At 44.4% G+C, this 14,036-nt stretch overlaps 1 protein-coding gene across 3 annotated transcripts in view; it reads left to right on the top strand.

Moving 5' to 3' along the window:
* grb14 (growth factor receptor-bound protein 14) overlaps positions 1-14,036 on the top strand; it is a 56,385-nt gene that overhangs the window by 6,314 nt on the left and 36,035 nt on the right. The window contains exons 1-3 of one of the 3 annotated variants that reach the window (XM_036545407.1): positions 3,102-3,435; positions 3,559-3,743; positions 7,257-7,386. In XM_036545407.1, the coding sequence (XP_036401300.1) occupies positions 3,583-3,743; positions 7,257-7,386 (291 nt within the window). In that variant the 5' untranslated portion in view covers positions 3,102-3,435; positions 3,559-3,582. Of the gene's footprint in view, positions 1-3,101; positions 3,744-7,256; positions 7,387-14,036 lie in introns of those variants that run through there. The other 2 variants (XM_036545405.1, XR_005005449.1) reach the window with 2 other exon arrangements.

Here is a 14,036-nt window from a genome sequence, read left to right as displayed (position 1 = left end):
AGTTTGACACAGCACTCAGTTTCTTCTGTCTGAATGCCTTCTCTTGTATATCATGTCAGATAGCCATTTTGGCTCTGAGCCCTGGTTTGTTAGGCAGGGCCCTACTCCCAGTTTTGGATGCAGTTTTACACAGGCAGACATGTTTAGTATTAATTTCTGTCTGAATGGCTGTGCTTGTTTGCACACAAAAGTTTCTGTCTGTTGGACTGAGCATGGATTGTGGCAGTAATTGAGTTTCAGCATCAACTACCAAGTTACATAAAACTCTTTTGTCGGAAGATTGATTCTATTGTTATTGTCGCAGTGTGAGGTATACTTGAAGTGTAATCATGCACACAGTGGTGGAGATCAGGAACATTTCTTTCAACTGGACTGAGACAGTTTCTAACATGAAAGAGATTGCAAAACAGCAATGCGGCATTTCAGCAAACATTTCAGTCTTTAATTCAATTATTTATGAGTTGCATCATTTAGACAATTTATCAGTTATTCTTGCTTCTTCTTTTTCATTTTTCTGCTTTGATAAATGTGTGTGTGTGCGTGTGTGTGTGTGTATGTGTGGCTTTAGAGTTCAGTAAGGTATTCTTGAAGAAGCAGTTGAGGTTGTGGAGTTACACGAGGCCAGAGGCTTGGTGTGATGGGCTTTTCCGTAAAGCCTGCTCAAAATTCCAAACGTGTGAGTTGCTTGGTAATACAGGCTGTCTGTAATTCATTCAGTTCTGATTTTACAGGAGATTCTGAGAACGCTTCTGTGGTCTCAGAGCCATTCAGTTGTGTAAGAGTGAATGCAGGCCATAATGCATCTGTTATGGAAATCAATAATCGGTGTGATAATGAATGCAGTTTATCATGATCAGAATACTCACCTCCTCTTTCAGCTTATGGCTTAGGTGCAGATACATGAAGACAGGGGGTCATATTCAGCAATGGCCTTGTTTTACATTTAAAGCAGAAATGGGCTAACACAGTGCTGCATCTTACCCTTTGTCCGGGCTACTATTGAAACTCGTGGCACTTCTAATTTTGTGACTCTGTGTATGGCTTTCACCTGTGTTGTACTCTGCCTCGCTTGCAAGTCACTTTGGATAAAAGCATCTGCCAAACGAATGAATAAAATGTAGCTTTCCTCTGAATAAAAAACTTTAACCCAGAAAAACTGATGGGTTTGAACTAGAGCTTAACTAATTTCTCATTTCGAGCCACTCCTGTAAAAGTAAAGTAATTGCTTCTGAGCAAATTGACTCCCTTTCACTAAAGTCTCCCAGTCAGGACTTGGCGGGTAGTTTATATGAGCGAGGAACTTCAATTAATTTCAATTACATTTGCCCTAATCCAAAGCACATATGTGGCTTATAGTTTTTAGATATTATTATTATTACCATAACTGGCTGTGTCCTGAGGTCATTCAGGTGAAGAACCTTTGCCTGATCGTATCACTGCATTGTCCCACCAGGTGAGTCATGCAGGGCCGTACTGAGGAGGCACACGGGCTGTGTGGAGTCACAAACCTTGTTCCTTACAGTGCAGGGCCGTACTGAGGAGGCACACGGGCTGTGTGGTGTCACAAACCCTGTTCCTTACAGTGCAGGGCCGTACTGAGGAAGCACACGGGCTGTGTGGTGTCACAATCCCTGTTCCTTACAGCCACAGGAAGCTTGGGTTGACGAAGGTTTCCTAACCCTAACCCTGCTGCCGCCCGGTTATGGCGCATGAGCGATGGAGAGAGAGCAGTGCGTGATTACATGTAACGCTAGCCACCCACCCCATGACAGAACGCCTGAACTCTCAGCCAGCAGCAGTGACGTGGGGACTCTGTTAGTGTGGAGGTCTCCTGGTCAACTCCCCCCTGTTTCCACCTGCATACGGTCAGACCAGACCACCCGTCCTCTCCAATACATCAGTCGGGTTACAGTGAGCTTCCTGGATGTGCCACTGGTGACAGTCTGGAGGGTGTTTTTGGCTGTGGGGGGCGGGCATGCTTTGGGCACATCTTGCAGTTTTAATTTAATGATTGATTAGCTAGATTTTTCCGATTCCCTGACACCAGGATCCAACACCAGATCCTTCCAGTGTAGTGTCAACTCTGGAAGTCTGTGGTATTTCTGTCTGTATCATCACACTCTGTCACCTGAATATGCGGTTACCTAGAGGCAGAGAAGATGCAGCTCTTGTCTTATTCTACTGTAATTAGAAAGTGTTAATCTGTCTGATAACACAAGAATTCCTGGAGCTATTTTTGGACTCTTCATTTGCACTCCTCATTCTTTATCACACATACTCACTCAAACGTTCAATCAATCAGTAATACGTTCAATCGCTCCCTGACTCCCTGACTCACTCAATTACTCCCTGACTGACTCATATACCTACTCACACATCTATTCATTCAAACATTCTCTCACATTCATTGAATTCTTGCCCTTTGATCTGAATGCCGTCAGTATGATGCAGTGGGCTGTTTTTGTACTGAAATAAATAAAAGAAAAAAATAAACAAAGGAACCACTGCCACAGTTATTTATCATATAACATAGAATGTAACAATTATTTACCCTCACCTAATAACATATATTACAATTATTTACATTTACCTTATAACATATGTAAAGTATTTTTTTATCTTTCCCTTTAATCTATATAACATAACAATACACTGTTATATTATGTAATATATGTTAAAAGGTGACAGGAATTAAGGATACTTCCCAAATAACTACGTATTAGAAAGGTAGGCGGACCTCTGACAGTGGCAATATTTTTATACCCCTTGAGTCACCAAAATTCCAGCAGGAAAAGGAAAAATGGCGTACAGGGACCCTGTGTTATAGGACAGTCCTGCAGCGAGTCAGTCTTGTGTTGTTCAGATGTGTGCTGCATGGCCCTGGTTAAACATTAGCTCTGGGATTGATTAGCCCTTATAAACCTGATCTGAGTGTTTAGCTGCCCAGTGGAGCCTTGCAGGGGAAACGGCCGCGCGCCCGGAGCGGAGTTTAAAGTACGCTCAAGAACTCGGTGCGAAGTCCGCGCACAAGGACGCAGCCGGTTTACAGTCTGGCAGGCCTCCAGGGCTCATTACGCCACGGAGTTGCATACCAACGAAGAAGAACCTCCCGTGCGAGAGAGTGTGCTTTGGTGCAGGGTCTGCCTCCAGGTAGCGTCTGACCGAAAAAAAAAAACAACAAACAAAAACCAAAACAAAAAAAGCTCTCCAGAGGACCCGTGCGTGTGGAGAGCGTTCAGTCGGGGGACTGACGCTGCAGGAGTTTTAACGTGTCACGGTGCACCCCTCCCCCCCTCCCCCCCTTCTGCGAGAGGACGGCCCGTCTCGGAGTCATTGCGTTAAAAATAGCTTTATTGCAGCGGATCATGTTTTGGTAGGAGGGATCGGTTGCCCCCTTCTCCAGGACGGGACAGGACAGGACGGGACAGGACGGTGGTGAGTCTGGGAGGCTGGTTGGAGACGGGTGGGCAGAGGGGTGCGCCCGCCGCTCTCTCTCTCTCCCCGCGCCCCCACACGAAACCCAGGGTCAGCGGCGTGTGTCTGCTCTCTCCGTAACAGACGATGCGGCCGACATAGAGGGCTATGAGTAACGCACTACACGGCAGACGTACCTCTGCAAGCCTGGGAGACAAAGCCGCCATTTTTCGGAGGGGCGAGGGCGGCGTGAGCGCCTTCTCCAGCCCGGCCTTCGTCCCCCTGCGCTCGCCGCTGCCCCCCAGACCAGCCCTCCTCAAAGCCAACAGGTATGGCTCCTCTCTCTCTCCTCTCTCTCTCTCCTCTCTTTCTCTCTCTCTCTCTCTCTCTCTCCTCTCTCTCTCTCCTCTCTCTCTCTCTCTCTCTCTCTCTCTCTCCTCTGTCTCTCCTCTCTTTCTCTCTCCTCTCTTTCTCTCTCTCTCTCTCTCTCCTCTCTCTCTCTCTCTCTCTCCTCTCTTTCTCTCTCTCTCTCTCTCTCTCTCTCTCTCTCTCTCTCTCGTTCTGCCTGTGGGTTCACAGCATGATCTCTGTTTCCATCTTGAAAGCAGATATATCAGATCTGTGTACACAGAGTGAATTGTGCTTGTGTGAGTGTTTGTGTGTAATATTCCAGAAAACACCACAAATCAGATCCATGAGCGCATCATTGTGTGTGTGTCTGCATTTGTATAACTGTGTGTAATGTTCTGTAAAATGCCACACATCAGTGTGCGTTTGTATGTGTATTTGTGTGTGTGTGTGTATTTATTTCCGTGTATAATATTCTGTAAAACGTAACATATCCATTACATCTGTGTGTTTGCGTGTGTGTGTGTGCCCGTGTGTGTGTGTTTATATTGTGCCTCTGTCCACAGGTTAATCTTTAAAGCCTTGGAGCAGGGGGTGCGTTCTCCTATGGGCGAGTAGTGGGGTCTTTGTGTTCTCAGCCACATGCCTTACAGGTCCTGGTGAAATATCAAACCAGACTTTGTACCTGTAAACAGAAGCTGGGCGTTAAAGACTGAATTTTACCCAATTCCAGCAGTCCAAAGAAAGCCCTGGGTGGAAGTCAAGCACCTGTGTCTTTCTGGGATGTAATTATTAACTTAGTAACTGCCGTGTTTGTGGAGCTGTGAATGTCAGGGCAGTGGAGATGAGGCCCTCTCTCTCATAAACTACAGAAAAAGTGGATTTTCCTGCCTCTCTTGGTGCTGTAAAATCTCCCCCAGCTTTTTTTAGGCCCCCACATTTGCAGCTCGATTCGGACATGAGGGCGTTCCGTAGGCATACGCTGTGCGTCTGCACATGGTGAACACACCGGCTTCACGCTTCACAGCTGATCCGCGCAGGTAAACAGACAGGTCACGCAGACCCCCCACACATGATCGCCCTAGAGGAGCAGCCTGCGCAAGACCAGTGGGCCTGTAGCAAACCCCATCTCCTGGTAACTGTGCGTCAGGGTTCGTTGGCTTTTCTGTGCTTATTTCCAGTGTCTGTTGGAAGGTGACCAGTTGGTGAGAGGGTGACCTCAGTGCTGGCCAGTCAGTGTAGCATAGTGGTTAAGGAGCAGGTCTTGTAACCAAAAGGTTGCCAGTTTGATTCCCTGCTGGGACACTGCTGTTGTACCCTTGGGCAAGGTACCCACAATTGCTTCAGTAAATATCTAGTTGTATAAATGAGTAACATGTAAAAATTGTAACCTATGTAAGTCGCTCTGGGTAAGGGCATCTGATATAACTCTGATGTTTTCCAGACTTGGGAAATAGGTGATATATTTTTTATTTTTTGTCACTATATTGTCTTGTGGTCATAATAAATCAATAACCCTCACTCATGCATTAAAGACTATCATGGTTATCGTTAGTATGTAGTATGATGATGTAAACAGTTCACCTCTTCATTTTATTTCCCTATAGTGTTTCATTCAAACGCTTTCCAGTTTTCTCTCTAATGAAGAGCTTATAGATGGCAGTGGAACGCAGCTACGGTTTATGGTTAGGGCTAAGATTTTAGCACAGGCATTTCTAGTGAATAATGTGATTCTAATGACATCCATGCATCCAGACTTCCTTGTATTTTAGATTAGATTGTAAGTAATTGTTATTTTGATATACATTCTGCCAGTAACACAAATATTTGTTAAATATTAATATATTACAACCTAGCAATTCTGATCTGTCATCTCCTAAAGGGAAAAAAAATAAATATATTGCTCCATGATAAACTAGGTTCTCTTTCATCACAAGAATGAACAATGGGAAAGCAAGGTCAAGATGTTTGGCCTGATCTGCAGGCTTTCAGTCTATCATATCCTGTTGTAAAGGTTTTGATACCATTACTGTAATTAAGAAAGGATTGTGTAGGATTTTATTGTGCAAAGCAGCTCTTTCAAGAGGCTGTTCGAACTTTGGCTTGTCATCTAGAGGACGCTGCATGCTGTAGATGAATCCACCTCTTTCATGAAGTATTCCCTTTGAGTGATGTTTAGAAAGGACTGCCCTTATCACACTTTTCTGCTGCTCGGTGCTGCCTTTTTTTATTTCAGCAGCAATGCACGCCTGTCACAGCAGACTCCAGAAGTTACAGTAATCCTGTTGGCGTAGCCGTCAGGTGTAAGCCAATGGGGCCCGCCAATGTTGCACAAAGCAAGAGCAGAAAGCTTGTTTCTCACTGCCCATATGAACTGACACGAGCCAATACTGTTTCTCACATTAATTTCAGAATTTCTTTCTTTTGCTACCTCCCTGTTAATACTGATAGCAAGAACGTTACATAACATAAGCTGTTACATAACAAGTGGTGCAGCCATCAAAGAAGAAAATTGTTAAGATAAAAAGGTAAAGGCCAGCTATGGTGACACTAGGAGGAAATAAAAACTCAGGGAAAGTGTTTAGTTGGACATACCAAATGAGTTTTGCCCAATCCATTGCCTCGGTGTGTACAGCTAAACACAAAGCCGCTCTCTGTATTCTCCAATACATCTCCACTGATCTTTTCCTTAGTGTCAGGTTCTGATTAGATTCATTATACATGTTAGAGAATGACTGTGAGGTAGACGACAAAGGCGTCCTTTGTGTCCAGAAGCTCTCATATGACCAGGGTTCAAAGCAAAACCCTGATGTAAGGGAACACATGTTCCACAAAAGCAACAGGTACATGCATTACATTACAGTACATTACATTACATAACATTACATTACATTACATTACATTACATCGCATTATATTACATTATTACTGCATAGGACTGCACCTATGCAACGTCCTTTACTTCTGCAACATCAGCCTATTGATAAGCTTTGCTGATGTGGTCATCCATTTCAAAACTTTAACAGTGTTCACTGTTATGTGATTAAGTGGCTCTCTTGTGGCAACCACAAGAGGGCGCCATCCCTGATTTGACCCCGCAGCCCTCTGATTGCACATCCAGTCCCCTAAATGGTACTCCACGCAAGTGACCTTTGACTGTGACATCATTCCTGCCTCTCTGCTTCCCAGCAGGTTCCAGACATAACGCATAGCCGCTTTTTGCTTGACATGTTTGTTTTGCTACCATTTATTTTTTAGGGAAACGCTTTTCCAGAGGAACTTAGCTGCCAGGCTAATATAGCCATATGGCATTGAATAAAATGGAAATATGATCATAGCGATGATTGCACAGTGTTTAACAAGTGTCCTTATAAGCAATGCAGTTGTACGAATCAGTATTTGCTGAATGCAGCATTAGCGTAAGCAGTGTTATTGTTTCTTATTGTTACTGTTGCATGAGCCTGTCTCATAATGACCCTGTTTTCCCCCTGCAGGAAGAGCAGAGAGGTGGAGGAGACTCCTCTGTCCCCGATTCCCACTGTGCTCCCCGAACTCGTCTCTCCCTCTGACTCAGCCCTCGTCTCAGACTGCCTGCTACCCTGGACCAAAAGCAGCGCGATTCAGGTGGGCAGCACCTGCATTCAGCTTGCCTCTTACATCACAGCTATGGCTTACCAAGCATTGTGTAACACTGGCAGTGTAGCATAGCGGTTAAGGAACAGGACTTGTAACTGAAAGGTTGCTGGTTCAATTCCTTGTTGGGGCACTGATATTGTTCCCTTGGGCAATTACTTAACCCATAATTGCCTCTGTAAATATCCAGCTGTAGAAAAATGGATATCATGGTGAAAAAACTGTAACCGATGTAAGTCACTCTGGATAAGAATGTCTGCTAAAATGCCAATAATGTAATGTAATGTCACACTGCAGGGAAGAAGAGCACAATTTCTGTGTGCATTTTTGTTCCAATAACAGAGGAAATAACAATCAGAAAGAATATGCAATTCTTAATTTACTGCAGACTGAACAGTCTTCCATCATGCAGCTTTGTCATTCAGAGCGTTTGCTTCAGTGGAGTCTGGTCAGAGTGGTGGAACCGGTCGTGTCAGACAGGAAAGGAGAGATGTGGATTTAGAGGAAGTGCTGTGTCAGCAGGCTGGTGGCAGTTCCTGGAACGTGTCACACCTGTGAGTGTGAGTCCCACCTGCGAGCTCAGGTGTCATAGTGACTTTGGGGTGTCAGAACAATGGTGTTGAAGGTTGTTCCCCTGACAAACGGGTTACTATTCACAACAGTACGGGTCACTCTTGTCACAGTATGTACGCAGTGTTGTGATACATCTGTCGACAGAATGCTGGAAATGTATGTGCAATTAGAATAACTTTTTAATGGCTATTTGAGAAGATGTTCTGGGTTACACGGGTCCAACATGGCTGCCCCTTCTTCTCCCCTTGATATATCCCTACTGATCTCAGATCAGTGCTCAACACACTACATCATTTCAGCCCGATGCTGGGTCATGCTGTTCGATACCTCTATTCCAGTTCTTTTTGTTACTCCTGTGAATATTTACGCTTTCTTCCTATGAAGCCCTCATAAATTCCCCCAGATGAGATCATCTGCTAAATAAATCATTAAATAACTTTAATAAATCCACACTGCGCTCACACGCCAATCACTGATCTGGGATCAGCAGGGGAGTGAGGGATGGTTTGGTGCACAGCCAGAATGTTGAGAAGTGCCGGCCCTGGATCAGAGATCACAAAATACTAAAGCATTGTTTACACCCATCATATCGACTTTCCTGTCACACTGATTAGCCAAATCAATAATTAAAATGACAATTAGCGTGGTGATTCATGCTTTCCAGAGCCCCCCAGCAGGGATCTGTGTCATAAAGCCCGTTATGTCTCAGTTACTGCCTGTGCGGGAGCACCAATGATTAATATTATATTAGATTGTATTAATATTATATTTCGATTCTAAAACCGTGTTGAGCTCTGTGACCCCATAGCAATATCACGTATTAGTATCCAATCATATTCCATTCTTGTATGTGGCTGTTTTAAAGGACTGTACGCCACTCTAAACACAGAAACACACCCCTGTGTCAAAGTCTGGGGAAATCACATATTAAATAGTTTTGAATATTAACTGCCGATAATGAGAGATTAAGGCACACGCATTCCAGCTGTGTGCAGCCTGAGTAAACTGTGTGGTAATTGTGATATGCAGCTCAGGGGAATGGATGGAACAGGGGGGCTGTGTAATTTACATGCGGTCTGCATCTGCAGCTGAACTGCAGAAATGAATGAATTTCAAACAGGGAGAGGCTGCCGTGCAGAGTCCCCGGCGTTTCCCATGTGTTCAGAGCCTCCTGAGCCTCCGCTCAGCCCTCTCTGTGAGGTGTCTGTCTCAGTGTAGGTGCTAATTGCAGTCCCTGTCTGCGGGGGAGAGAGTTCACATCAGGTCTCTCGCTCAGGTTGATGCCTGAAATTACACAGCTCAAAAGCTCACTGCTAACCAAAATCATACCGGCTCCGCTCTGCTCTCTCAGATTTTATTTTAATGAGTCACATTCAGGGTGTCTTTGAAAGTCCTCGGTTTTGCTGGCGTGCAGGTTACTTAAAGTTTGAATCGTACGTGACCCCCTAGGGGAAACAATCTGCTTATTTGTTCTCTTTGCGTAATGCGCGATCAGATTACTTTTTGTTTGTGAATATCTGTTTGAATTAGAATATCTTTTTTTCTTTCAATAGGGACACTCGTGAATGAGCGTGCGCTACCTGACTCCCTCCGTACGTGACCCAGGTTTCATACTCAAAAAAAAAAAAACCTTCAGTGCAAAAGCAACTCTCCCACCTCACGAATGCCTCCCTCTCTATTGTTCTGAAATGGGGGGATTAGCGTGGGGTTGTGCATTGTGTTTTGGTTCTCAAAAGTGAAACCCTTAAGTTTCTCGGTGAAGAAGCAGAATGACATCTCCGTGACCTCAGGGCCTGAACAGTGCTGCTCCTTGTTAGCTGGTCTCAATGCGCTCCTTACATAATGCCCCAATGAAGGCCAGGACCCTCACACACTGGGCCTCCGAGCCACGGAGGTTGAGCACACAAAGAGGACACGTCAGAACGACCAGCTGTTTGAGTGCCACAGTCCCTCACGTCGGGGTTAAGACCTATCCCAGCAGCACTTGAGAGGTGGATGACATCACCACCCTTCCCCCTTCTCCCTGGGGGTACAGCCTCTGCATGGCTTGGCCAATGGTAGGGAACATGCCACCTCTCAGGCTCCACAGCCATTTGGTGAGGGCAAACTGGTGATGTTGTGCAGCACTCTCGCTCTGAGTAAATGGCATCTGCTGGTCTTCCTCAGCTCGCCATTGGTGGAATTAACTGCCATCATAATTAACTGCCATCAGAGGTCCTAAGCCTCTGATTGGCTGTTATCAAAAGGAATCGCTTTTTGGACATCCACAGAGTCATGCTTTAATATTTTTCTCTGTGGTTGTTTAGAAATGTTTAAAAGTGTGCAAATAATTAAAGCAGATACTCTCCAGTACCGAATAGATTACTACCAATTGTTTTGGATACATCGCTGTTTTACATTGGGTGCAATGAGGATTCAGGCCATAAATACAGTCTGATAGAGATGGGTAGCTTATCTTGGTAGATTTTTGGTCATGTTGGCTGCCGTTTGCCTGTCACTAGATAATCAAACCAGAAGTCAGCACAGGTTCGTCATGTAATCGATAACAACCTGTTAGTGGTTGTCATTTCCAAAAGACTCACCCCGTTAAGCTGTGCTGCAGCTTATCCCTTGGCCCAAAACCTCCCAGTGCTCATGGATTTAATAATACCTGTATTTTGGATAACTTCTTTGAATTTTCAGCTAATAATCCATATGTTAAATGTTTGTTGATTGATGAAGATAATTTTTAAGACATACAGTTTTGCAAGGTTTACACAGTTAAGCGGCCAAAAAGATGAAAGTGATGCCTTTTCATTTGTACTTCATTCAGTTTATGCTGAAGTTGTGACAATATTATTGTTAATGTTATAAGCAAAAGTGAAATACACAATTGAAAATGGCCAAAATAGCATAGTGATGCATTTATTAAAAGAAAGCCATCGAGGTTTGCTCCAACTTCAGGGCATCACAAGGTTTGAAAAAGGGAAACTGATGAAAAAAGAATGCACATGGAAGTCTGGTTTTGTGGATATCAGCAAGTGCACATTGCTTTACAGATATTTAAACTTTGAAACCCCCCGTGCCCCCTCATCAAACCTGACCTCACAGTGACTACAATAGCTGTATTGTCATACAGAAAGGTCATATTGTTTCGCCGAATAGCTTTTGACTCAGGTTTTTAGAAAATGCCTTGATGCATGCATGGGTGATCAGTGTAAATATTGCGTAGATAATCATGCAGGAACCAGTTCTTTAATTGCAGGGGCTGCTCTGTAGTATTTATGAATATTTTAGGAAGCAGCTTATTCTCAGATTGGCATTTTAAGCTCAGAATCCCCTTTATGGTTGTGAGGAATGCTACCTTAGTTACCATGACGACCCCGGCGCGGTGCCTGAGGAGGCAATGGAGACAGACCGGGCTCGCTGGGATGCATGGCAACAGGGCCCGGGTTACGGTGGGCAAACAGGATGCTGATGCGACCCACATCAGTAAACTTGGCTTTGTCTTCCTGCAGCCCATCAGGCTATCTTTAGCCGTGAGAAAGCGATGGTTCCCGGCCCCCCCCCGGTCCCCCAGCCCCCCCCCCCCGGCCGTGTGTTTGCAGTGTCATGAGACATTAGCATGACAAAGCCCCCCGGTCCTGGCTGTCCGCGACCTCTGTGCACACGCGGACCTGGCCCTTTGTTCCGAGACCGCGGGGCTTTCGGAAAACCTGACACTTGTTGACTTTGTCAATAATAAAACGTGACGCTCACATCCCCCTTTAGAAAGCAAAACTGAAGCGGGTTCATTTGCATTCAGCTCGTATTACGGTACGTAAAGCCACATCTGAAACTACAAGGGATAACAGAGTTTTCTGTCTTATATGACTGTATTTTATCTTTGAGATATCCAGTTACATAAGCTGCTTCAAAGCAGTTAGAGCAATATGATATACTACACTTCAGATAATAATTATCCCAATGGTTTTACTTTTTCTGGTTGTTTCATTCAACTGATTACATAATTTTTTCTCGTGTTGTATTTTACCCCGGTGGCAGTATTTTGTTAATGTGTGTGACCTCCTCTGACGTTATTATGGGAGCAGTGTACTGGGTGTCCTTTGGAAGGAGTGTACAGCCATGTGCAGATAGCTGTTGACTCATCCTCTCTGTATCCTTTTTTGAGTGAGACGGGGAGAGACGCTGCTGAGAGACACAGCTACATGAATAAATCATTTTTATGCAAATGCCTCAGTGTGGGCATTTTGGGAAGCTGTCTCTCCACCCTGCTGCCTTCAGCGTCATCCTCAGGTTGCATCATCCAAACACGAACAGCCCCAAAAATGTCCTCCCAGCAAGATATCCTGTCAGAAAGCAAAGTTTTGAGCACAGTTGCTGGTTTGTGAGGACTGAGACCGAGCTTCCATGGTACATGGAAATCAAAGGTGAGGTCAAAGGTAATTCCTCTGTCCCTCTCCAGTAAGAAGTAATGTTGTTGCTTTATCTTTAAGAATGAGAGGGTATTTCATCACTTTGGCTACTTTCTTTGTCTCCCAGAGTTCCTTATATCACATGCAACGTGCCTATTTACATAAAGCATAAAATGAGCCAATCACATTTAAGTCTAAATGTTCATTATTATGTAAGCAATGTGCTTTACATAATGTAAGGATGTTCTCTTTTCAGAAATCCAACTGCTGAAAGTTGGTCGTGATAACACACTCACCCATTAAGAAGTGAAGCGCAAGCGCGTTTTTCAACTGCACGTAAAACCTGTCAGGTTTAGATGTGTGAATTTTGAATGTACTTTAGAGATGTAGTTAAACTTGGGTAGTTACGCACTCCCAAAGGGAAGGAAATTATAATTACAAATGTTTGCATGTAAAATGCTTCAAGGGCCATTAAATGTTTTCTCTTTGCGACTTTAATTTAGCATAATGGGGAGCACAGAACAAAAGCTTCAGGGTAATAAAGTTCTGCTCATAATTAAAAAGTACTATTCAGCACTGTGTTGCTCCCTGCCCTTCCTGTATTTATTGAGTCTGATGCACTATTTCTGGCTGCTTAGCCAAGCCAGTGTTCCAAAAAAAAAAAAAAACATACTGCTACGCCACAATAGCAAATAAACTTAACAGTGAAAATAAGTTACAGAACAGTAATGCTTACTGTCATTTACTATTCAGACAAAATGCAGTGCTGTTAGAATTCAGGCCAAAAGGCTTTATGTGTGTGCACAGCACAGCTTGTATTTTTTTGTAGGTTATAACTGGAATAATGGATAACAGATTCAGTATATGTTGAGTGCATGGAAAGCTGTCCTTTTCTGATGGGGATGAGTGAAGCTCTGAACCCGCTGTGAGCAGGATGAGTAGCGGTCAGTCACAGGGAGGGACGTGCTGGTCTGGTGGGGGGTGGGCCTGTTGGCGTGAGTCGTGCTCCACGGTCAGTCAGAGGTGTCACAGGTTGCCTCTTACGTGACCGTCCCGGTGAAACAGGACACCAGTGCTCTTTGGAGCGTGACCTCAGAGCCGTCCCAGTCCACCACGCCTGGGACAGATCTCCTGCCGTACCTGTTCAGAGCTGGGATCGCTCAGCTGCTCAGCGCCAGCTGCTCCCACTGACCATCTCATTACCGTTTACATTTTAAACATCCAGCAGACGCTCTCATCCAGAGCCGCTCCCAAAGTTACAAAATCGTGCGCAAAGTGCGTCCAACAAAGCGACACCAAACGCTACACAGTCAAGAGCAGCACCATTCCACACAAACAAGTGCCAGGGCCAGGCTGCCAGGCTGAGACCTGAAGTGTGCACCCAGAGCAGCACAGCAATGCTACACAGTATACCTCACCACCATACCAACACCTTCACTGAAATAAAACCTCAACATATCACAGCAAAAAATGACATCTTATCAAACAATATTAACCGGGTTCCTTGTCTAAAAATCGGATTATTCTTTAAATGAGATAAATTTACTCAACAAGCTCTGTGCACATAAGATTTTATGACTTGTTTTTATAAAACATGTCATAGAATGATCTTACTTAGCAAGTTCAATTTTCTTACGCCGTTGGCAGATATTTTTTGCATTAATTAAGTAAAAA

The sequence above is a fragment of the Megalops cyprinoides genome, chromosome 14 (assembly GCF_013368585.1).
Source record: "Megalops cyprinoides isolate fMegCyp1 chromosome 14, fMegCyp1.pri, whole genome shotgun sequence".
NCBI lineage: Eukaryota > Metazoa > Chordata > Actinopteri > Elopiformes > Megalopidae > Megalops > Megalops cyprinoides.
The sequence above is the reverse complement of the archived record's forward strand: the minus strand, read 5'-3'. Positions and strand labels throughout refer to the sequence as shown.